Source organism: Macadamia integrifolia, chromosome 3 (genome assembly GCF_013358625.1).
Source record: "Macadamia integrifolia cultivar HAES 741 chromosome 3, SCU_Mint_v3, whole genome shotgun sequence".
Taxonomy (NCBI): Eukaryota; Viridiplantae; Streptophyta; class Magnoliopsida; order Proteales; family Proteaceae; genus Macadamia; species Macadamia integrifolia.
Genome location: NC_056559.1, coordinates 4,203,172 through 4,227,933, shown reverse-complemented (window position 1 = coordinate 4,227,933; position 24,762 = coordinate 4,203,172). Strand labels below are relative to the sequence as shown.

The 24,762-nt window shown below is 37.6% G+C and overlaps 2 protein-coding genes and 1 long non-coding RNA gene across 7 annotated transcripts in view; all 3 read left to right on the top strand.

Annotated features, from left to right (window-relative positions):
• LOC122074092 (aspartic proteinase 36-like) overlaps positions 1–3,543 on the top strand; it is a 15,768-nt gene extending 12,225 nt beyond the window's left edge. Inside the window, exon 12 of the mRNA XM_042638921.1 lies at positions 3,041–3,543. Coding sequence (XP_042494855.1) covers positions 3,041–3,230 — 190 coding nt within the window. The 3' untranslated portion in view covers positions 3,231–3,543. The remainder of the gene's footprint in view (positions 1–3,040) is intronic.
• Positions 3,544–4,978: 1,435 nt separating this feature from the next.
• LOC122074488 lies at positions 4,979–17,381 on the top strand. Of its 5 annotated transcripts, none has more exons than XM_042639334.1 (11): positions 4,979–5,115; positions 5,204–5,333; positions 7,916–7,982; positions 8,706–8,959; positions 11,462–12,068; positions 12,168–12,842; positions 13,290–13,730; positions 14,013–14,207; positions 15,112–15,168; positions 17,026–17,088; positions 17,162–17,381. In XM_042639334.1, exons 2-11 carry the CDS (start codon positions 5,302–5,304, stop codon positions 17,243–17,245), a joined length of 2,475 nt encoding a protein of 824 aa, XP_042495268.1. In that variant the 5' UTR covers positions 4,979–5,115; positions 5,204–5,301; the 3' UTR covers positions 17,246–17,381. The 5 variants fall into 5 exon arrangements, with proteins under 5 accessions (XP_042495268.1, XP_042495270.1, XP_042495271.1 ...); XM_042639336.1 differs by adding an exon at positions 7,719–7,786 and having other exon boundaries at positions 4,979–5,333; XM_042639335.1 differs by having other exon boundaries at positions 4,981–5,115; positions 5,254–5,333.
• Positions 17,382–23,207: 5,826 nt separating this feature from the next.
• LOC122072572 lies at positions 23,208–24,033 on the top strand. The gene is made up of 2 exons (XR_006138547.1): positions 23,208–23,428; positions 23,573–24,033. It is a non-coding gene; the product is annotated as an uncharacterized LOC122072572 (long non-coding RNA).
• Positions 24,034–24,762: the final 729 nt, after the last annotated feature.

The following is a 24,762-nucleotide window of genomic DNA, read 5'->3' as shown; positions in this document are numbered from 1 at the left end:
CCCCCCCCCCCCTCCCCCTCCCTCCCCAAGAGAAAGGTTTCTCATACGTGATAATGTACTCCTTAAGTCATAAACAGATTTATTAAAAGCTATAAATGAGGAGAATGTAGAGAGGCCAAGGCCTGCAAACAGAACATAGAGCAGCAAAATTGTAGATTGGGGAAAGCAGGACATGGTGATTCTCCACCGTAGGACCTGCCAATAGGTCATTGCTCTTACATCATTAATAAAATTATTCTATAAATATGTGAAGGGATCCTAGAACAAGTCCAGCAAACTCATTTTGTTGTACGTCTCTGACTGGGTTATATACTATACCATTTGTCTCTCTATAAGCTTGGTTCACAAAGAGTAACAGAAATCTCTCCTTGAAATTTCCAATAGCTGTTCTAGAGTTGCCTTTAACCTTCATATGATGGGATCCAGTTCCTTGGACGAGTGGTTCCTTCTCTTGCAAAAGTACGTTTTCTTGCTGACACCAAGCATCTGGCCGACCAGTCAGTCTTTGCCTTGAGAGGTTTGGTTCTGGAGTATCAAACTTAGCATCCAACTGCTGCTTCACCATCCCACTGAGTGGCATAAGAGTTGATAATAGCATTATATATCCCAAAAAAGAAAGAAAGAAAGAAAAAGGAATATGATGTACATCTACGTGCAAAGTTTAGCTTATTACAAAACAAAGCATGCTTGATTATTTCAGAGAGAACTTGTGTTATATGTTCCAGCAAAACTTGAATTACTTGACACAATTTGATCAATTAATGTAGAAAACAGAGATCAAGTAGATGAGTCAACTCTGACGACACTAAATGTGATGGTAGAAAGCTCTGCGAGCCAAAGCCTGATCAAGTGACTGATACTTGGTTGATGCAGGACATAATCAACAAGGGCTGAATTTCTTTTGGTGGGATTTTGGGTCAATCTATGATTTGGTTCATTGGCTTAATTAGATTTTCGTTTTAAAATAGTACCTTGTAATTTAAGCGATAGGGGTATGTTGGCAGTTCTTCTTGTGTTCAAGTCTTCAAGATTCATTTCAGGTTGTTCTCTTAGTTCTGGGTCAATCCTTCTTGGGTCCACTTGGTCAAGAGCCTTGAGTTTCTTCAAGGAGATCTAGCAATGTCTAGTAATAAGATCTGTGATTCTACTGTTATTTCCCACATTCCTGTAAATTTGTCATGTCCTTCGTTTCTGGATTCCTGCATTTAAATCTGCCTCTTCCAATAACCCTTGAAGACAATTCTGACTTTCTTTCAACTCCAGCCAGATTGCTAAATTCTTAAAAATCTCATTAGAACATTGATTCTTTTTTGATTGCAGAGCCTATTTCACCTACTTTACCATTCTTTTGAGCTGTTTTGATTTGTTCAAACATCAAATGCTAGTCTTCCCAGTTATATATCAAGATTATGTTCTCAACCTTCAAGAAACTGTTACAAAATTTGTAGTTTCTGCCTCCCCTTTTGTTTGACAAATTTCTGCCTCTTTTTATTACGTCAAGCTAAATAATTATTAAAAATTAAAATTTAATGTTTCCTTGGCTACTTAAACTAAACCCCTGTTGTAATTTCCCTAAGATCATAGGCTAACTCGTCTACAACTCAAAATCAATCTAGCTGGCATTTTCTCTCAGTTATTCCATGCTTTACTGCAGCTCGGTCCTTGTTACTGCTTGCTTCTTTTATACAAAAAAGGGACTATGACACAAGATGCATAGGAAGGGTGGGGTAGTGAACTATAAAAGAGATTATGAATATATTTATAATAAGTTTTTTCTTTATACAGTCATGAAAGGGAAACACAAAGGCACTAACCAAGTACTTTTGGAAATTTGAAGTTAGTGTTAGATATATTCAGATGGAATATAAAATTATGGATAACTCTGGACATTGAGAAATACTTTTTATTGATTAGGTATTCAAAGTATTAACTTTTATACATAGAAATTCATAAAACAGAAGGACAAAAACAAGGGTGGAACACCCAACGAGCCATGTTAAGAGCTATGAGGGGGCCAAATATGGCTCAACAAAATCTCAACCCCATGGCAGACAATAGCACTGGTGCTGGAATGGTTCTGGACTGTTGATGTGGGAAATCCATGCCAGAAATTTTTTTTATTGCCATGTCAGATGCAAGATGACAAATGCAGTGGGTTGTGATTCTTTTGACCTACATATGATGCAGATACAGCTGCACTTAACTGGTTGGACCTGCATGACCAGCTTTGGAAGCTAAGAGCCAAGAAAAACAGGTCCAGCCCAGGGTTTTGGTCCAACAAGGGTTGGAAGTGATTAGTAGGAGTATATTATTTTTAGTCTTTATTTCCAAGTAATAGCATATGTAGGAGTTAGGAGTTAGGAGTCAGTTAGGATTTCTTTCCGTTTGAACTAGTTTCCTTTTATAAGTTGGTTTCTAATTTTATGACTTTATTTTTCCTTTAAAATGGCTGTAATCGATGGAGAATTGTTACTGAATTGAGAATTGGTTTGGTTTGTGCTCTGTGAGTATGTGCTTCCTCCACCCCCCTGGCTACTCTGATTCCTTCCCTTTCTCTAAGGGCCCTCCATCAACATTTACATGGAATTCTTCAGAAATAAAGTATCCATTTTTTGGTTAAATGTGGCCTTATGGTTATTTTACTTTTTGTCTCTTTCAGCACATATCTGCTTTGGCATCGCATTTATCATCTATTGTTTGTGATTTCATTGTTCACCTGGGGATTATACCTAACTCTTATAGTCTTATGTTAGAAATTATAAACTCTGACAAATGATTGGAAAAGTTAGTTTCAATATCTAATATGGTTTGGGACTTCGTAGAAGATTAAACCTGTGTATCTGGTCAAAACATCTTCCCCTTCATTAGAGTTCTTGGACTTAGGCAGTCAGCCAGTCACAGTCTGACCACACACACACTTCAGGCTTCTTGATAGCTCTCTACTGATAATCATTCTGCCTAATCTGGAAATTGTTTTCTTTGGATTCTTGATGAATCCTCCTTTTTTCTTATATTTATTTCCCCCTCTGTGCTGCTGCAGGACATGGTGGCAGCAACACATATTGGCAGTGGTTGCAGGAATTATTGTTATGTTGCTTGTTATTGGTTTATCAACTTTTGGTGGATGGTTTATTTGGAGGCGTAGACAGCAGCAAGCACAAGGTGCGTACAAGCCCGTGGATGCCATTGTTCCTGAGCAAGAACTCCAGCCGCTGTCAAGTGTAAACTGATGAAAGCTTTTCTCCTGCTTGATGATTTATACCCGAAAAATATCCAACATTCTTTTGGCTCAGGATGCATGGAGGGTGAATCCTGCGCAGAAAGCTCTTAAGTTGATCATCACATATATGCTCACTGCACAGAGTAGTCACTTGAAGTTAACCCTTGAAATTTTCTTGTGAACGTGAGGGATATAAATACATGAAGTACCACATTTCCATGCGGCATATCTTGTCTTAATTGTATGAAGTATTGTAGATTCATTGCAACAAAGCCTGGCCATTGAGGCTGATTCAATCAACAAACTCCTGCATTGTCTTTTTCTTTTTGCCCCTTTTCTATGGCTCAAATGAACTTGAAGTTGTTATTTGGTTAGATATGAAGAGATCTGATTTACGCCCCCAAACTGACAAATTCTCTTCTTATAGAAGGGGGAAAAATGGATTACTTTACTAGTTGATCCAATTTCAAATTTACACCTAATATTATGGAGGGGGATTGAGTACCTTGTCTGGTTGTGTAGCATATGCTAGTGGCTCTCTGTGTGTGTTTCCTCTCTCTCTCTCTCTACCTTTTCTATCTCTCCTCTTCACTTCTCTACCTCTATTAATTGACTATTAATTGAACCTAGAAAGAAGAAGCCATTGGTCGTTCCTTGCTCACGTAGCTCCTTTACTGTACAATAAACATTCACTCTCCCTATTGTATATTATACTTTTTTTTTTAATCAATAAATAAAAAAACCGTCCTTTTATGAATTTCCTGGCTTAGCCTGGATAAAGATCGGATTGGATTAACCACATTCCATTTGGCAATTTCCCTTTCGGTTATCAAGCAATGTTGTTAAAGTTGACTTTTTAATCAGCTCTCCAAGCTTTTGCTTGCCATATCCAAATTGCATCTGTGCTTTTAACATTTTCAAATGTACTATTGGTGACATTGATAAATGTTCACATGGTTTGGACTTGTTGAATTTGGTGGGCCATTTGGATCACATGACCATTCCATGATTTTTCAGAAACTTGATTTTCCACATGGTATATTTCGGTCGCTTAGATAACCCTCTTCCTAAAATTAAACACCTCCTCCTCCTCCAAAAAAAAAAAAAAAAAAAACATCCACCCCTAACATGAGAAGTGATTCAATCCATTGTCTTCCCTATCAATAGCTGGAGATCTTATCACCAAACTAAGGGTGGCACCTCAATCCACTTGGGATTCGGATCCTCTCTAGTTGCGTTGGGCACTCAATGAGTGAGTGCAGGCCCAGGTGCTGGGGTGCCCAAGTGGTCAAGGATAAGGGTGCTCCATTGAGACCTAGAAGTTGCGGATTTGAATAAGTAAGTAGTCCCTCTACCAAGTGGGGGTAAAGCTGAGTATATTATGACTCTTCTCTGACCATGCAGTGGTAGGAGCCTTGTGCACTAGATACACATTTTTTTTAACAAGGAGGAAATTAGTTGTGCTGTTGGACTTGAATCGAAGTCCGGAATTGAAGGCAATTACCAGGCCACAGCCAACGGGCCTAGAATCCACGAAAGATCTCAGCCCATTTCTGATGGGTTGATTAAATCCAATAACTCTCCATTTACCGTCTTAATAATGGGGTCCGGAAATCGGATTGACTAGGTGGGCCATAAGGATTGCCATAACAGATAAGATTCATCGACGTGTCTGATGTTACTCATGAACAAATCCGGTTCGACCATAAAGTAGAACGGATAAAGTGGTAAAGGACCAGACAAAGTTCCTAGCCGTGAGCCACCAGTTGTGGACTTGTGGTTGCGTTGTCTGCGTTCTTGAGTGATTCCCATTTGTTCAAATTTCAGAAAAAGAAAGAAAGAGAAAGAGAAGATGGCCATGGCTTCCGCGGTGGGATTTCACCTGCCTGACAAATGTAAATGTCCATGTGTAACACATTACACTTGTGCGTTTCCGTTTCTGAAAACACTCTCTGCTTATTATACGTATGCAATGGATCTTAGGTCCCAATTCTCGTAAGTGATTTCTCTACTAATCTTCTTCCTGAGGCTAGAAACGAGGTCTTGATCAGGCTTGACGAACACAGGACGTTGACGGAATCATGGCTTTCGATCTGCCTACTTTAGAATCCAGGTTTCATCTCTTCTCTCTCTCTCTCGCTTTTTGATCCTAGAGGTATTTTGATGCAACTCTTGTTTGCTTCCATTGTTGTTTTTAGTGTTTTGTTGCTTTATGTTTGTTTTCAGGTAACAATTGCTTAGAGAATCGCCCCCACTATGTAATACTTTCAACCTTTTTGGTTTTCCCTATTTCTAAATTTGTGAAAGTCGGTTTAAAGTCTGGGTTGAGGTAACTAGAGCCGATTGTATAATATATAGAGGTTTTAACGCAGGGAATAGTTGATAATTTGATCTGCATCTATCAGATTTCTTATATTACTGGTTATCTCTTACTTTTAGGAGCTACTCCAGTATGAATTTGATGGAATGCATAGCAGGTGATCTAGGATAGGATAGGATAGGAATTTTTCCCTTTTTTTAAATCTACTCTTTTATGGCCTCAAGAACATTATTGTTCATTCCATTAGGCAGAAGTTAAAATCTATTGTTGCACTTCAGTGCATATTTTTCACCAATGAGTTCTATCATAAATCATATTTGTAATGCAATTAGCATGCTAGCTCATTCACAAAGTATAATCTTATTCGATGCAAGCAACCCAATAAATTTTAGGTAAAACCTTGAGCCAGGGGCATTAGGAAACAAGAAAAAACCAGAATTGAGAGCCATGACATATAATTTTTTTATGATAAAGAACAAAGAAGCAGAACAAAAATTTTAGTTATTGTAATTTGTATAGCCTTGTAGGACGTTCATACTCTGCCAACAAGCCTCTAGGCACGTGGCTGGGGTAGGCTGTGGCCCTGTGGCCTCGGCTGTGCAAGTAGGGCTCCCGTGCCATGCACACAGGGCCTGCATGCTGCACACACGGGTGTCTTGCTGCGTGCAGCCATGTGCCATTGCTGCCATCTCACCTCCTAAATGCCATATGGAACTGTGCCACCTCATGAAAATGAAAATCCACATTGCCACTACTGCCGTCTCATCATATGGGCCCATCGGACATTGAAATGTGCGACACCACTCACTCAAACATTTCATTGAACAGTTTGGCCATTTTGGAAAAATCGTATGGAAATGGACATAAATATCTCATCCAGAGTCAGATCAAGACGATTCTAGTTGTGTTGGAATCATGGCTCAACGCTTTACAACTTTCTAGAACTACCCTTCTTCTGAAACTGCCATTTGAAATGAAATGCCCCCCAAGATGACCTTTGCTGAAACTTACATGATTTGCTACAACCAACACTGCCACATCATCAGATGAACCTGTACACCATCACATTGCCACATCATCCAAACTGGCCATCTCATCGATGACGCATCAGCTGGGTTGCCAACAATGACAACAAATATGCATCCTTAATTACATTAAAAGAAAAAAAAGAAAAAAAGATGTACAGGCGAAAGAATCCTCTCGGACAACGACTTTTTTTTTTCCTTAAGATGTTTCCTTGTCAAGACATGTCGAGCACCTAGAATTGTTCTTTTTTGTAGATCTCTATAATTTGGTCAGCATTCACAGTATCGGATTCCTTGTAACTTTTGTTTCCCCTTTCCGTGAAGTACTGAAGTACTGGTTCATTAAGGTCAGGTCCCTGGATGGACCTGGCTCATTGCCTCGCTACCATCTGGTATATTTGAGCCAAAATGCTCTGAAGGGAAAAAAATGTCATTTTTCTCAGTTTACATTGATTTACAAATTACTGGTTTTTTTTTAAAGTTTATATGCATGGTTTTCTGAGGTTCGAACATGTTTACTTATAACCTAACAGAAGGAGACTGAATCCCATGATTTAGAGTTCTGGACTCCAAAGGTTTAAGCATGGTCTCCAGCAATTTCACTGTAAGGTTGGATTTATGGGAGAAGGAAGGTGCACCATAGCTGTTGATTTCCCAACAAAGAAATAACTTAAACAGAGATCACGTAAAATAAACTCACTGGATAAAATTATTGTTCAAAGGATACACATTTCATATCACATGGCAGGGTAGTTATGTAAATACTAAATACACAGGGTAGGTAAGTGTACTGACATGCCCCTAGATACTTTTCTGCTCATGAAGTTGATCGAGTGAATCATGTGTGGTGTGGTTGAGGCTATTGTTTTTCTTGGTCAGATATATCACTCTTTTGATGATAATTTTAACTAATATTAATTGGTGTATATTATGATCATCCTACGCATATACTCCCTTGGAATTTTCAAAGTCACTTAATTTATTCAGGTTAGGAAATGTTCTTTTAAAGGGTATTTGTAATTTTATTTTCAATTCTAAAAGATTTTAGCTACCAGGTTTATGCTATATGGTATATCCTATTTAGATTGAGCTAAGACTGTTAGTTTTGACTGCACTAATTCTAATGCTGACTGCTTAGAATGAAAATTTTTAGATGTTATGGAAGTTTCTTGATTAGTGTTTTATTTTGGTGACAATTGGAAATTTTCAAAGAGCTAATAGGTAAGAGCATCATTATTCACTTGGTGATCGCCCTCTTTCTTGGTATTTGTGAAAAGCTGTTATATGGTTATGTCATTGACTTTTAATCTTTTAATAACTCTGAATTTTTTTTTTTTTTTTTTTCTTTAGGTATCTTGATTCTTGCAAGAGGCTAGGCATGGAACCCAATTCTACAATTCTTTATGGCTTCATTAAGGTTGCTTTTGAAAAATTCTTTTCATCTTTATTTTCTCTGGTTAGATCTTGTAATGATTAATAATAAGTGCACTCTAATTTGTACTTCCACCAATCATAAAAAGACCAATATGGTATTAAAGAAGGTATTGACCTGTAATTTCAGTCAATTAATAATTTTTTGAACATAGACCTGTAATTTCAGCCAGCTTCAAATAGTTGGGATACTTTGTAATCATCAATTAGTCCCAACCCTTTGGAGAAAAGGTTCCACTCAAAAGTATCCTATGTCACAATACTTAAATATATATATATATATATATATACCGGGAGTGTCTGAATGACACCTCTGTAGGTGTATTTAGAAGTAGAACTTAGTACCTTCTTTTAATTGCCCCTTCTTTTATTCCCAGAAGTTCTTTAAGATAGGGGTATAATTTCAAAAATAATTTGAAAGTGACATGTCATTCTGTCATTATCAAAAGGTGTGTATATATATATATATATGAAATGACACTATTACCCTTATAAGGAAAAAGTTGTGTATCATACTAAAAGGGAAAAAAGTAAGGTTACAAATTTGTTGACACCTTGAGGGGTGAGGGGTGTCAATTAGAAAATCCTTATATATAGTATGTGTTGCTTAAGTTCTTTTTATGTAGGATTTATCTGTAGTCCTAGATAAAAATTTGTTGACAAAATCCAGAGTTGTGTTTTAATGGTTACTTTCTTCTCTGCTACTCAGGCCAAGCTTCAAAAATCCTGTCAAGAGCCATGTTGCCTTCAGGTTTTCTTGGACCAGCTGAAAGATGCTGATTTTCCTCAGCTTATTGAAGTGTTCTCAACTATTGACACTTCTGAAATTGATGCCGTAGACATACTCCATGAATCCCCTTGTGTCTTGAATGGAGAATCTGTCTTATCTTTGATGCGTACAATCGGTCAAAAACTACGGGTTGTTGATCTTCAGGATTTGCCATTTGGGAAGGACTTCCTGCGGTATTTAGTTGTGCTTACCCACTTTTTCTTATTGAATTTAGCTCGTCTTCTAATATTTTCCATCGTGTAAACTTTTCAACATTTTCTCTCTGCTTTTTTATTCAAGAAATTGATGTTGAACAATTGGAGGCAACAAAAATCTAAACGACTTGAAATGCTAGAAAACAGGAATTAAATTTGCTTTGTCAAATTTCTTTCAAGTAAATTCCCAGATCTGGTTATTGTAAGGCCAACTAGGTGACCAGAAGCCTAGGAACTTCACGAGAGATTATATACTCCTGATGATAAAGAGCTTTTGTCAAGACATATCTGATCTTGTTGTCACTTCACTTGGTAGGTCCCATTTGGTAGCTCTTCTTGGCATTGTAGTTAGGTGGCTGGTTGTTTTGTGTTGCCTAACCATGAATTGTTGACTTGTCATTGAATAGTATAATCAGTGTCATGTAGGAGAAGGAGAAGAAGAGAACTGTAATACGTGAGAAAAGGCACAAACATTACTTACACTCCATATCTATTTATTAGCATAATAATCAGTACAAGAATGGGAACCAAGTTCTCCCACATGGCTGGTCAGATCGGCCTGAAATTTGGTGGACAGGATGACTCTAAGCCCACCTCTTACATGTCAAGTTCAGGCAAAGGAGTTGCCCACATGGCAAAACAAGCCATTGAAAAATCCAGGACTATAGAGAGGGTTCACAGTACTACTGAGGAGGGCATGGACATTCATGGGAAGCCATGTCATTTAATTTGAGTCTGAGATTTGAGACGTGGTATGTCCTGACCAATCCCTAGATATCAAACTGTCATAATTACCACATCACCTTTCCACGTGGCAGAACTAGGTGCACCCTCAAGAAGAATCAATCCAATACAGCCATCTAGGAAACTTTTTGTCATAAAAAGAAACTACCACTAAATAAAAATTCCATATAATAAAGCAATAATAAGATTGTTTTCTGTACTCCAAAGTGCTTAAATATTGTTTCTCCACATATTGTGCACTGCAAAAGAAGTAATGAAAAAAAGGACCATATATTGAAGTTCAATAATATCCAGAGAGTGAAAATCGTATTTCTTCTCAAATTAGAAGCCTATGCAAACTTGCCAGCCCATCATATAAAGAGCAATAGTATCTATATAGCAGGATTCATGATATCATACCCATTAAGTTACAATTGGGTAGAAGTTGCTGCCTAGTGAGCTCTAGTCAACTGACTTTTCAACATAAGTCGGCTACTGCTTTGATCTGAGAGATCTGGTTGGTCATTGGAAATCCAAGGCTTTTGGAGAGGTAGGCTATTTAAAACCTAGTTCTGTTTGTGGTGTGCGGATTATTGCGAAAAAATGAATTATAGGAGTGTCTTGAAAGAAAGGAAGCTTGCAGGAGCAGTCTTTGAGAACTTTTTTTTTTTTTTTTTACAAGGACTCCTGCCGGGGAAAAACAAAAAGAGGATTTTGAGCAGATTTTTGGAATTCATCTTGTGGACTGGTGCCTTATGCTGGAGGATTTAAAGGACAAAGACAGAACAGTATTACTCTTGGAAGTTGGTGTTTTTGGAAGCTGATGTTGATATCTGTTGTCTATTTCCTGATTTTTTTTATTTTTATTTTTTTAATTATTTCAGTTAAATTTCCTTCCGATATAAGAAAATCTAAACAATCTTTTAGAGGGGTCTCTAGAACTTGCATCTCTGTTCTTCAGGCATGAAAGTTTGTGAAGTCAGGCTTTGCTGTTTTCTGTTACAGTTAGAACAATATCAGTTAGCCATTTTGCGATATGGGTGAACATTTTTATATTTGGGCATTTATGAGCAGTTTTTTCCTTCGCCAAAGCCTTTATGTATAATCCATTTTCTAGCATCCCTTTACTAATTATAATTTTGTACTTACCACTAAAAAGTTCACAGGCCTTCAGAATAGTGAAATGGCAGAAAGAAACTGTGTAGCCAACCCCTACTAGTTAGGATAAAGATGGAAACTGTTTTGCGCCTCATGCTTCTGTCCTGATTCAAGCACTGTGAAATCTTTTTCTGGATTTTCATCCTCTATGAGTTTCCACTAGTTTTCTGTAATATGTACTGAAGCAATTCTTTACGTACAATTTTTATTCAGGTCAATAAGTTTCCTCTACTTTGTAGTTCTTACATTTATTCTGGGGGCCTGGCACCTTCCGTGGCTAATTTAATCCTGCCTGTCATTTCAAGGTCTTCTGTGTTGATGTATACATTTACGCTGCCCTTCCCTAACAGTTCGAACTTTTAGGTGAAACGGTAGCGAACATGGTATCAGAGTAGGGAGGTTGAGTGTTCGACTCCTGGGAAGTGCATCGGAAGAGTTTTCCCGACATTTCTTCTCCTCCACGTGCAAAGGACTACGACATGCACGTGCAGGGGAGTGTTGATGTATACATTTATGCTGCCCTTCCCTAACAGTTAGAGCTTTTGGGTGAAACGGTAGTAAACATTCTGTACTTATATCTCTCATTAATTTCTATGTCAGGGATCTTTGCAGGAGAGGCTTGACTTGTCAAGTGTTGAACTTGAAGTCTTCCCATATCCGGAAACTCAACATGATTGGAAAGTTTATGCAGTTACACACCCTTAATCTGGATTTTAGTACTTCACTCAGTAGTTTCCGGGAAGATTGTTTTACCTGTATGCCAAATCTGATGCGTCTTTCGATGTGTGAAACGAGAGTTGCTAATCTCTGGACAACTAGTGCCGCACTAGCAAAACTCCCTTCTTTGGTGGAACTCCGCTTTCAAAATTGTTTATGTTGCAATGACACTGGGCCATGTCCTGCATCATCCCATGAGAAAGCAAACGTTCTGGCCTCTGACAAAACTGGTTTTCCTTACTTGAACAGTGGTGATTATGTTGGAGCTGGAGAACCATGTGTTAGTAGTGGGGATGATTTTGGCATAGTGAACAGTTTCAGGAACTTCTTCTCTTTAAATGATCTGATTATGACCCATGAGAGCACAACTGAGGAATCATCTGATGACAGTGAGCTGGACTTCTCAACTCATCAGCGGAGAATAGGCTTGGTGGAGCTATTGTCAAGTGTTCTTCCTGCATTGCACGGACAGACGAATCTGGAAAATGAGGTGAATGCCCATGGTTTGCTCATGAAATTGGATGATTCAAGAAGGGAACATTTAATGATTGCGTAACCCTGATGATTGATTTCTTTGTCTGCTTAACAGGTCTCCTTTGGTGCTCTGTTGACTGAAGAGGAAGAAGAGTCTTTTGTAGATTCCCTTAATTTGAAGCGCAGATCAGGTGCTGCTGATGTTGCCCTAAAGAAGTATATTTCACATCACCCATCACCAATTTGCTTTGAAAAGCATTACAGAGAGTGCATGATAACTTTACTACCCCGTTTGAGAGTATTAGACAATTTACTCATTAAAGAGACAGACAGGGCAGTGGCCAAGATAATATTTTCCAGATACTACGAGTTTTTACCCTACAATAGACAACATAAAGAGAATGTAGTTAGTATCTTGCAGAAGCGTGAAATGGGAGCAGGTGCCCCTCAGTTGCAAACATCTCCATCATCAAAGCAGCTGTATCGTTCTACGAAGAGTCAATATTTCTTTTCCAGGTCAATTTGTGCTGCTAAATTCAGTTCTTCAACTTGGCCACTTCTATATCCACTTTCTAAGTTTAGCAGCACCTCAGGAGAAGAAAATAATAGTTTTCGTCCACGGCAATTTGAATATCATCCATCTGACTCCAGTCTCATGGTTTTTGGAACTTTGGATGGTGAACTGGTTATTATCAACCATGAGATTGGAAAAATTGTTGGTTATCACCCATCCAGAGGATTATTGAGCAGCATCTTGGGGCTATGTTGGCTAAAAAATTATCCTTCCAAGGTATGCAATGACCCCTTATATCTGAATCAGGTAGATTTATGTTTGTTTGTCATTTCTGGTAGTGAATGCTTGATTTGTGATGTCAGGAATTGACAACCATACTCTTAAAATAGATCTTTACTTTTCAAAAGGGTTTAGGGTTACTTTAGAGTTCATAACCATACATATGGACTATCTCTTGATGTTCTGTTGATTAATGGGAACTACTATCTTTAAAAGAAAAAGAAAAAAAAAGAGCAACCCAGTGCACAAGGCTCCCCCTACTATCTATTATCTGTTGAAGAAAAAAAAAGAAAAAGTGAGCTACTATTATATTAGACATGAAACATGAAACATATTACTCCCATTGCTGAGTATCTTAATGCAGTTTTTTTTCTTCTATATTTTTGGATCATTCCTGATGTGGGAAGTGCTTACTTTTTTTTTTTTTTTAATGTTCAATATAAGCTTATTGCTGGCTCCGACAATGGTTCCTTGCATTTGTACGATGTCCGGAAAATGCCTTCGATGGTTACTGACAGATATTGCAATGTGGATACTGTTACATTTGATTATTTTGAACAATTGACGTCTGTTCACGTCAATTCAACGGATGAACTTTTTCTCGCTAGTGGGTATTCAAAAAATGTAGCTCTGTATGATATCGCCAGTGGAAAACGCTTACAGATCTTCACTGATATGCACCAAGAGAATATCAATGTTGTTAAGTTTGCTCACCATTCCCCCTCCATATTTGCTACTTCATCATTTGATCAATATATAAAGATGTGGGACTTGAGGCAAAACCCACTAAAACCTTGCTATGCGGCTTCGAGCTCCAGAGGAAATGTGATGGTGTGCTTTTCTCCTGATGACCATTATTTGCTTGCATCAGCTGTTGACAATGAGGTAACCTCTATAAAATATTAGTATGTGATCTGACTTCTGAGTAGTATAGAGTCTATAGACTATCACCTAAGAGTGAATTTTTCCAGCTAGATGAATACAACGTTGGGTCCAACCTTGGGATTTTGATTGAAAGCTTAATAATTTCATATGTTTATGATTGTGACCTTTGACTTGAGTCTCTTTTGGGAAATTGACCTTCTTCTTTATGGTATCCTTGGTTGGGGGAGGGGAACTATTAAATGATGGGTGTAAACCTCCTGCACATTTGCTTTTAAATTGTAGGTTAAACAAATTTTGGCAGTTGATGGAAGGCTACACATGAAATTTGAGATAGCATCAACTGGAAGTACTCAGAATTATACTCGTTCATATTACATGAATGGAAGGGACTACATTATTAGTGGGAGTAGTGATGAACATGTTGTCCGTGTTTGCTGTGCTCAAACTGGAAGGAGGCTTAGGGACATTTCCTTGGAGGTAACTCGGTCTTTTTCTTCTTGTCTGCATGTGCCGAGTAAATGAGATGCATTGAAGAAGATGTTATTTTGAACCTCAAAATGTGGTGTGTGTGTTTTTTAGGAGCATAATCTCACCGTATGTGTGTGTTTTACATGCTTAGTATTACAACTAAAAAACCCGTCTATGGTGATTTGAGGATTTAATTAAACAGGGAAAGGAAATATTTTGTATAGAAATATAAAGTAAAAAGAGAGGGAGTAAAAAAACAAAACTTTCCTACATAGGAGTGAAGGGTCCATCATAAATTTGATCTTACTCAACTGAAAAAACACTGTTCTAACAGAACATGCTTACGAAACAAAGGTACGACCTGACACAAAAACCACTGGGATTCAGTGCCATCTGTGTGTCCACAAGTCTCCGGTGCGTTATTTCTTTCTCTTTCCATTTCTTATGAATTTCCAACAATTTTTCATGCACCATTGTTGTCTGCACACCTTCCTTGAGTGACCGAGATAATAAATTAATTTCATCATGAACAATATTTGACACTTCATTAATTGTGATGCTTATTGTTTTTGGCAGTACCTATAACTGAAAGTTTTCCCATTTCCCGAGGACTCGATAATCTTTATGATGACGTTGTGCACTAGCCATAAAATGTTTTGCTACACATATGGCTCCTTATATTTACAATGGATACTCTAGAAACTAATGACAGATTATCCCATCACTCTTTTCTATACCACAATGAAAAGGTAGTGGGAAATGCATGAGATTACTCAAATATGCTGTTTGGAATCAGCAGATTTGTAATTTTTGGATGGGAAATCCAGATTACAATCCTTTTGCTGCTGATTAATTATGACGCTTCTATCTTTGACAGTAACTGATGGAATAATTTTGCTTATTCCCTTTCCAGGGTAGAGGGTCGGCAAATTCTATGTTTGTGCAGTCTTTGAGGGGTGATCCTTTCAGGGTGAGTTTTCATTCTGCCACTGACAATTATGACTAGATTCAATTGTGTTGCTTGTACCTTAAGCTCTGTTGTTCCATATAGTGCTTCTCGAGGTTTGTCTAGCAAGGATGGTCTTATTATGTGACACAACCAAGATGCCCCGTCTTATCTTCCTTTATATTTATGGTAGCTAATTGATAATTGACACGAAAATCTGGTGTGTGATAAAACCCTGAGCTAACTAATCTGCTTTAACATGAAAGGAGATGATACCAAGTCCCAGTGTTGTGTCAGCTAACCCTGGTGTTGTTTCTTGGGTTCAAAATTAACTTTATGGGTACTTCTGTTTTCAAGTAAACTAATCTGATGGCTATAGATTTTAAAGAAACTTTGAAGGAGGATTTAAAAAGGTAGAATATTGCGACCTCTTAGGCTAGACAGTTGGCTCTTGGGTTTTAAATGGACCTGCTGGGTTAAATATGATTTCTCTTTGGTTCTTGGTTTAACATGATACTTGACTAATCAGGTTTTAAAGAATTGATGGGGAATGGTACACGCTAGGCTTTGGTTAAAGGGTGTGATTTTAATATATAGTAAAGTTTTGAGAAATCAAAAAATAAAAGGAAGAATATGGAAGAGGATGGAAGTCTTGGAAGTTGGAATCCAACTTCATACTGAGAGTCCATACAGAAAACAACCAATTTAACTGATAAAGGTGTGCTATAATTCATCATCGGCTTTGAATATAAGGCAGAACTGGGACACTTACTATCAACAGCCACTAAAGGAGATTTCGAAAGATCTCCAGTACCAACCACCAGGTGCATGGTTTTATTCAACCACCCCCATACCGTGACCTATATAAAGATATTCTTAATAGAAAAACTGAGGCCTGGAAGAAAATTGACCCAAATGTGTACTTTTTTTATTTACTCCGGTTTTTTTTTCTTGGATTTCCAGCACTGTCAAACTCAACTTAATCCTTTGCCTCATTAATCCTCAAATAGTTTTTGCTCATGTACTCAAACAGGATTGGAAATGGAGTGGTTTTGCATGCTAATCCATCCTGTCATGAATTTGGAATATCATAACCAATTTCTGCTCAAATTTCAAAATGTAAATGTAGAATCTTCCTGTACCACCAAGTATTGTGGGGTTTGAGGTCGAGCAGGACGAGCCTTTTAACATTTTCTTCATTTCATTTTTAGTTTCTGATGAAACATCCCCTGGAGGATGGGAAAGTTGTCAAGTAATCTCAAGAAAAATCAAGGGGGAAGTTCCCACGAAATTAATTTCAAAATATTGAGAACCTACCTAGTCGATTCAATGGCGATGCAACTCCCTAGCCCAGCCCGAGGTTACATATCCTAGCCCCAACACAGCCAATGTAGCTGGGCTCAGCCTAAGCCTGGCCCTGAGCCCCTGAGAAACCTGTTCAAAAATTAGGCTGGGATGAGTTGAATTGAGTCCAAATTTCTGCAAAAAATTCAACAATTTTTGTTAAAGTTGTTTTGACGTCTTAGTTGTATACATTGAGAATATTTTATAATATATGCAATTAATGGTACTTTATGGAAGAGGAAATCTTTCGTACCTATTCACACATAGTTATGCATAAATATAGAAGTGCAGATGCCAATGTGCCAAATGTGTCATTGGCTAAAACCAACCGGGCTTGGAGCTGAATATAACCATGCTCATGGTCAACTCACCTTCCCTACTCTGAATATTGTCCTTAGAAGTCAGAACTAGTTAGAAATGTTACATTGCAACTGTGATGACAAAAATCTTCTCTTTCAGGATATAATGTAGCAGCAACTTGTTGAATTATCTTTCTGTGATATTAATTACTTTCTCTTTTTCCTTCCTGAAACCCAGGATTTCAACATGAGTGTTCTTGCAGTCCCTATGCGTCCTATCTCAAAATCTCAGATCATCAAGGTATTTTTGTCATGCTGTTCTTGGTAACTTTCACAAATGTTTCTCTGGGTTGTTTAACAGAGCTTTCCTACAGATCAACTTGCTAGCATCCAATGACCACGCTAAAGAATACTCTGCTTGTCACCGTTCTCATCCTTCCTACAGCATGGGTGGTTGATTTTTCTCTCAACTTACATGTATGTATATCAGGGGAATGATCTGTGCAGAAAGCTTCAGGAGGATTAAGGTAATTGTATATTTTTGTATTTACAATGTAAAAGGTTGACCTAATGGATTCGTGTACCATTATCTCATATCCTTGATTCACACCTCATACTCATTGGTAGTCATTCTGAGGCAAATGCAAATGCCTACTAGGCAGTGGAGCCTATAAAGGCCTGTATGACAGGCATGAGCAAAAAGTGGGTTGCAAAATAAATAATGGGAAGGGTTATCTGAGCGAGCGGTATAGGTGCGACGAAATGGTTTCCTACATAGGAGGGCAGAAAAGTCATTTCATGTGAAGAGGAGAGAATAGAGAGAAGGTGCCCTGGCAGCTCAGAGAAACCTTTTTCGTAAAGAATGTGTATCATTTCCCCTTTTTTTTTTTTTTTTTTTTTTTTTTTTTTAATTTTTTATTGTAAGTAGAAATTTTAAAATGGAAATGAATTATAGTTTATACTGTGGGATGTCAATCTAGTTGTGTTAGCATGAACTTTCACGGAACTGTACTCCTGTGAACCCTTACTCCCACCTGCTTTGAACTGTAGAAGTGTGGATTCTTTATTCTATAAGGGAAGTCTTAATTACCTACACTCCTTATATGTTGAATGTCCGAAATACTGCCTCTCACTGTTTGTGGAGTCTCATCCAAACGTAATGATGGTCAATGGCTGAAGGGATTCCTCTTCACCATGGGTGAAGTTAAACTCAGTGCTTTAAAAAATAGGAGAATAGTGTTCTGTTCAAACCGAACATATTGGTGTAGGTCTGCATGCATTTACTACCATAAAGGCGAGTCAAGTGAAATATTTGGACGGAGTTTTCCTTCAGACATGGTCAAGTGAGGCGCACAAATGGTGTTGAGAGGGTATCACTCAAGCATGGGAGGGAAGTTTCGACCATTTGCAAATGGGGTGGGATGCAGAGTTTTATGGCCATTGATCACTGTACGATTCCTTCACACGACATGAAAGAAAACTTTTATACCAATGGTTTAGAAGGTCTCTTTGCTGACATGTTAATCTCGAGCAAGTTAAAGTTGGCAAGCTTTCAAACATAAGAATGTACATGCTAATATTAGATGAATACATTACAGAGCATATGATTGAATTTGAGTTTTAATTTTGATATAAGAGTAATTCATATCATTTCTTAGATTCTGAATGGAAAGAATTACACATCACTATCACATGGCATCGGCATTGGCAACGGTGAAAAAATCCATTACTCACCATAAGGTCCCTTATACTGTAGAGTCTTCGTCCACACACAAAAGTAGACCAAAGATTTTAAACTTGGAATTAGAGGTCGAATTGATTTATCTCGATCCAATCCTTAATCAAATTAAAATCTAACAGAATCAGTCCCAAAACCCTGGTCGCTCTATCACAGTTAAAATCAAGATCAGTCAGGTCAGATCAACTAATTCGATTCCGATTTTGAAACCATGAAATAGACCCTCCATTCTTCTTCTTCTCTCTTTTACGATATCAATTCCCTGATGAGCTTCAAGTTCTTATTCAAAGGGATATTGATTTAGTTACTTATTATTGGATGTAATTTCTATTTTATTTTCAAATTGTCTTTCTTTTGAGTCGGTAGGATATGCCTTGCCTTGTTCAGGAGCATCTTCCCCCTCCTTATAAGAGTTCTTAAGGGCTGCCTTTTTTTGTAGTATTTCATTTTTCCTTTTTTAATACATCACTTATACTTATCAAAAGAAAAAAAAAAATTTTTTCTTTTACGATTTCTAACATTTCCCTTCCATTTATGGTAGAAAGTAATTTTTCAGTCCTGCTCCTCTTATCTTATTAGCCACTTGAGTAGGTCATTGGATCATTTTCCTTTTGCCTTTTTTCCTTTACCATGCAAAAGGTTCACTATATTAGATAATCACCTCCAACTTTGCCAATCTTTATCTACATTCTCTACCACAGTCCACAATGCTGAGTGTATAATAGATTTATTATTATTTTTCTTTTTTAAGGTAGGAAGGGGAAATTGATAATAGCCAGAAAGCTGAATTCGAGACTTTTTGGTGAGCATGAATTTTGTACGCACCACAACTCATCAACTACACTAGGCATTTGTAATTTTTTTTTTTATTTAAATATAATAGAATAAGTTTAATAACTCTACACCGAAGTTAGCAAGAGAGCATGCAACAGCTCATGTGATACCAATACTGGCCAACCATTCTAGTAATCTAGTTTCATGGTACCAACATTCATTTCATTGGTCCCTCTCTCTATTTCCAAATTCTGAGTATTTTTTATTCGTTTCATATTCATCATATACCCTCCATGTATGACTCAATCTAGAGGGGACTCAGAGAAGAGAAAAAACCCTCCTCCTCACTTTGCCATTTCCTTATAACTCCACTATAAATAACCCAATAACCCACTCAGCCCCTCCAATCCTCATCATAATCATCTATCAGCTGTGAACGTTCATTAATCTTGGCCAGTGATCCTAAGATGAAGAAGGTTGTGTTAGCAACTTTCCTGGTTATAGCACTTCTCCTCACATCCTCCTTTATTCTGGCCGCCATGGTGGATTAATACTGTCTTCATAATGGACTCCTAAGTAAGGGCTTCATCTAGTCTAGTCAACCCTTTTTTTTTTTTGGCTGGGGGGGGGGGGTTATATTGAGTTACTTGCATGAATGATCATAGTTAGTTTTTTTAATGGCCATGTTGTATCTGATTAGTTTGTTTGAATTTTTTTTTTTCAACTTAAAAAAAGTTGTATGGTGTGTTGCCCCCCCCCCCCCCCCTCCCCTTGCCCTTGCTACGTAACCAAGAAGAACTCTATTGGCAAGCTTATGTGTCCTCGAATTTAATTACAAACTGATAATGATATAGCAGGCGCCCAGCTAGCATCTTCAATCTATTTTTTTTTTTTTACAATTATGCTAAATAAAAGTGAATAAGTGGAGACATATAATATAAGAATGTCTCTCCTTTACCTGATTATGATCTGAGAATCTATGTGTCCTTGGTCGAGGTGGTCTTGATGTGCTTGCTCATGTCCATTAGGCTTCCTTCTTACATATGAGAAATAATAAATAGATCATGCAAAATTTTGTCTTAAAAAGCTCTCTCTCTCTCTCTCTCTCTCTCCACAGGGTGATTAATTAGACTTCATTCTTTCAACTCAATTATTTTTATGGGGCAAGAGAAATACGCTAATCACTTGCATGGTCACTGTGCCAATGCACAGAACAATGGGAGGCAACAAACTTTTTTTGTGTCCACAAACGGGTAGTTTTCTTTTTTTCAATTTGAAATTTTCATTCTTGTATTTTATGTGCTCCCAATATTAAAGCATCCCTTGTAGGGGTTGTTCGTATTGAATTGTGAAATGACTTAAGCAAGATCAGCAAAACCATCTACATTCATCCTAAATCTTTAAAATGCTGCATGGGAATACTAATATGTACATTGGTATTGCTAGTTCCTGTATCGATAGAGTGGTTCTAACTAAGGATAAATCTGTCAAAAATTAAAATAAAATTTTCAATCAAAATTGAAAGTAAAATCAACCGATTCATATGGGGGCCGGGGTTTTTTTTTTTTTTCTCTCTCTCTTCATTTCATTTTTTGTCTCTGATGAAACATCCCATGTAAGGATAAGCATTTCTTACCTTCCCTGTTTCACCTTCCAGTCAAGTTAAGGGTTCATAACATCCCATTCACAAAATAGCCATAATTCATTAGTGAGTCTTTAATTCTCATCCAAAGCTCCTCTCTAATGGTGCAATTGGAATTTTTGAATTTAAATGAGTTTGTTTATGTACCGAGGTGAACTCTTCACCCACAAATCTATTGTCATAATTATCTATCTTCCTAATACATTGAATGTCCGAAATGTCCTTTTACTATTCTTAGAGTCCCATCCAAATGTTATGATGGCTAGTGGTTGAAGGGATTCCTCTTCACCATGCCTGAAATGAAACTTAGTGCTTTAAATAAATCAGAGAATGGTATTCTGTTCTAACCTAACATATTGGTCGCTTAGGTTGCCATACATTTGCTACTGTTGAGAAAAAATCGAATCCGTTTCCTACCATTTGTGTGCAAATCAATGGAGATACAATATGCAGAAATCTAATAATGTAGGAAAATCTATTGAGCCAAACCACAATAAGAGACACCAATTTTACATTAAAAACCCTTTCAATGAGAAAGTTAAAAACCATGGGACCTGGTCCAGATCAAACTTCAATTATATAATAATGGGATTATAAAGTTTCTCTCTAGATACACTAGAAACTACCAATAAACATTAAAAGAAATACCAATACTCTTGGATAACAATAAATCTCACCAAATAACAAAGTAGAACCACATAAACAATAACACTCTCACCTCAACTGGTAATGGTAAATACAAGAAGAACTATCACATTTTTTGCTTCTCTGAACTGAGAAAACACTACCACGCTGCTACACCACCATGATCCGTGTCCAACAAACTATAACAACCATAATTCTATTTTGGTTTTCTCGCGGCTAGAGATCTCGCAGAAGCTCAGCTTGGTCTTTTCGTTCGAAAATGGACAGAGAAAAAAGTTGAGAGAGAGATGAACTCTCTGTCACCTTGAACCCTCTTCAGAAAGAGAGCAAATCAGGTTCACGTATGAGAATGTTCGAGAATGACCCTAGTTGTGGATTAAGAATCAATTTTCACTCTCTTCATTTAATAGATTCTAAATCCATGGACCAGGGACGTACGAGAACATTCCAGTACGTGAACCTGATCCATGGACCTTCAGCAATGAGATGAGATAAGTGAGAGAGGTGGTTGTGTTTCACCGCCCCAACATGTGGGTCCCCCTCCACGTGATGAGGTACCCAACACCTACCACGATGGAAAATCAAATGAAATCTTTGGACCAATTTTTCCTTCAGCCATGGTCAAGTGAGGCGCTCAAATGGCATTGAGAGGGTGTTACTTTTTTTTTTTTTGGTAATTAAAAAAAGGGTGCTCCATGGTAGTGATCATAGCCCCCAGGGCAAGCCTCTGTACGGCAAGCAGTGCTTCTGCAGTAGGCGATAGTGGGTATGCCAAGACTTGAACCCACAATCAGTCTACTTGAGCGGTGATGGTTGAGAGGGTGTCATGCATCAATGAGAGGGTAATTTTAACCATCCATAAAGTGGGGGCAGAGTTTTATGGCCATTGATCACAGTACTATTCCTTCATGCAGAGTGAAGGAAAACTTTTTATACCGATATATAGCTTTGAATGTCTTTGCTCACATGTTAGTTTCAAGCAAGATGAAGTTAGCCAAGCTTTGAACATAAGAACGTGCATGCTAATACATGGATACATAGGAAGGTAGATGATTGAATTTGAGATTTAGTCAATTTGACATAAGGTTAAGTCAGATCATTTCATAGGTTCCGAATGGAAAGAAACACCCCATGGCATTGCCTAACTAAACCAGAGAGGATAAATGTGGCCATTTAACCAACCTAAAAAAAAAAAAAAAATTGTAGATTGAAGTAGTATCATTGAAATGCTAGCATGAATCTTTGCTCAACTTATCCTACCCAACCCCATATTCTGTAGGACACAAAATTTAGATCCTTATTCTTTTACTATGCAAAAGGGTCACTATATTAGATATCATCTCCAACTTTTCCTTGGTTCTTTGCCAATCTTTATCCTCATTCTCTACCACAGTCCACAATGCAGAGGTTTAATAGAAGTCTAATAATAACTCTCTACTGAAGTTAGCAAAGACCATGCAACAGCTCATGTGACACCAATACTGACCAACCATTCATGTCATTGGTCCCTCTCTCTCTCTCTCTCTGTTTCCAAATTCTAAGTGTTTTGATTAGTTTCATATTTATCATAGACCCTCCATGTATGACTCAATCTAGAGGAGACTTAGAGAAGAGAAGAGAAGAGACCCTCCTCCCCTTTGCCATTTCCTTATAACTCCACTATTTATAGCCCACTCAGCCCCCTACCAATCCTCATCATTATCATCTATATCTCGGCCAGTGATCCTAAGATGAAGAAGTTTGTGTTGGCAACTTTCCTGGTTATGGCACTTCTCCTCACCTCCTCTTCCTTTCTTCAGGCGGCCATGGTGGATATCTACTGTCTTCACAATGGACTCCCAAGTAAGGGCTTTATCTAGTCTTTCTAGTCAACCCCTTTTGACTGTTCTAAGTGGGGTTATAGTTAGTTTTTATGGCCATGATCATAGTGTATCTGATTATGTTTGGTTGGTTTTTTTGTTTGTTTAACTTAAAAAAAAAAAGAAGTGGAAAAAGATATCATTGGTTCCTGCAACATAATGTGCGAGAACAGGTGCGACCAATTTGCAGGAGATGTGAAAGAGTGCTTGAAGTATTGTGGAATCTGCTGCAGGGAGTGTAAATGCATTCCTCCATTGCTCCCTTGCACGGGGGAGATGCGCCCCCGTTGCCATTGCCCTTGTCCTTGCTACACAAACAAGAAGAACTCCATTGACAAGCTTATGTGTCCTTGAATTATCCTTTTTTATTTTTTCCAATTATGCTATAAATAAAAGTGAATATGTGGAGAAATATATATAAGAATGTCTCTCCTTTTTACCTGACTATGATCTGAGAACCTATGTGTCTTTGGTTGAGGTCATGATGTGCTTGACCATGTCCATTAGTCTTCCTTGTAATAAACAGATCTTTTACCCAAAAAAACAAAAGAGAAGCAATGAATAGATCATGCAAAATTTTATCTTCAATACTCTCTCTCTCTCTCTCTCTCTCTCTCTCTCTCTCTCTCTCTCTCTCTCTCTCTCTCTCTCTCTCTCTCTCTCTCTCTCTCATATGGGGTGATTAGACTGTAAAATTATTCTCTGCAGTGAGATCGGTCGTGCGGTGAGCATCGGATGGCTGAGAAGACTTTGGTGCGTATGTCCGAATAATCTCAGCCATTCGATGCTCACCGCACGGGTTTTCCATGCTAAATCATCCCTTGTGGGGTGTCTGTATTGGTTATGAACTGACTTGGATCATATATTTTGCACGTTTTTGTAATAATTAGATGACTAATTGAACACTAATTGGACGACCCATTATTTGGAGAGGAGCCCGATCCATCATTATTGGTCAAAACCAATCCCAAAACCATGGCTTTAGTTAGGGGGAAATACCACATAGTATTGATGTGGCAATTGTTTAAATTATGAATTTTATTTTTTTATAGAAATACCAAATAATATTGATGTGACAAATTTCAACCTAAGGGTTTTGCAGCACAGAATTAAGCAGTTAGGGAAGATGATATTCTATATACGGTGATCATATAACAATTTTGGTCAAGATATATTCTGATATGAGATTTAAATATATTATAAAAAAAGAAATGAAATCTAATATTTGATAAAGCAGTTGATTGAGTTTGACTTTGAAACTTGACGTATAACTTGATTCGCTTAGTTTTCCACATCAATCCACATAAGTTACATTTT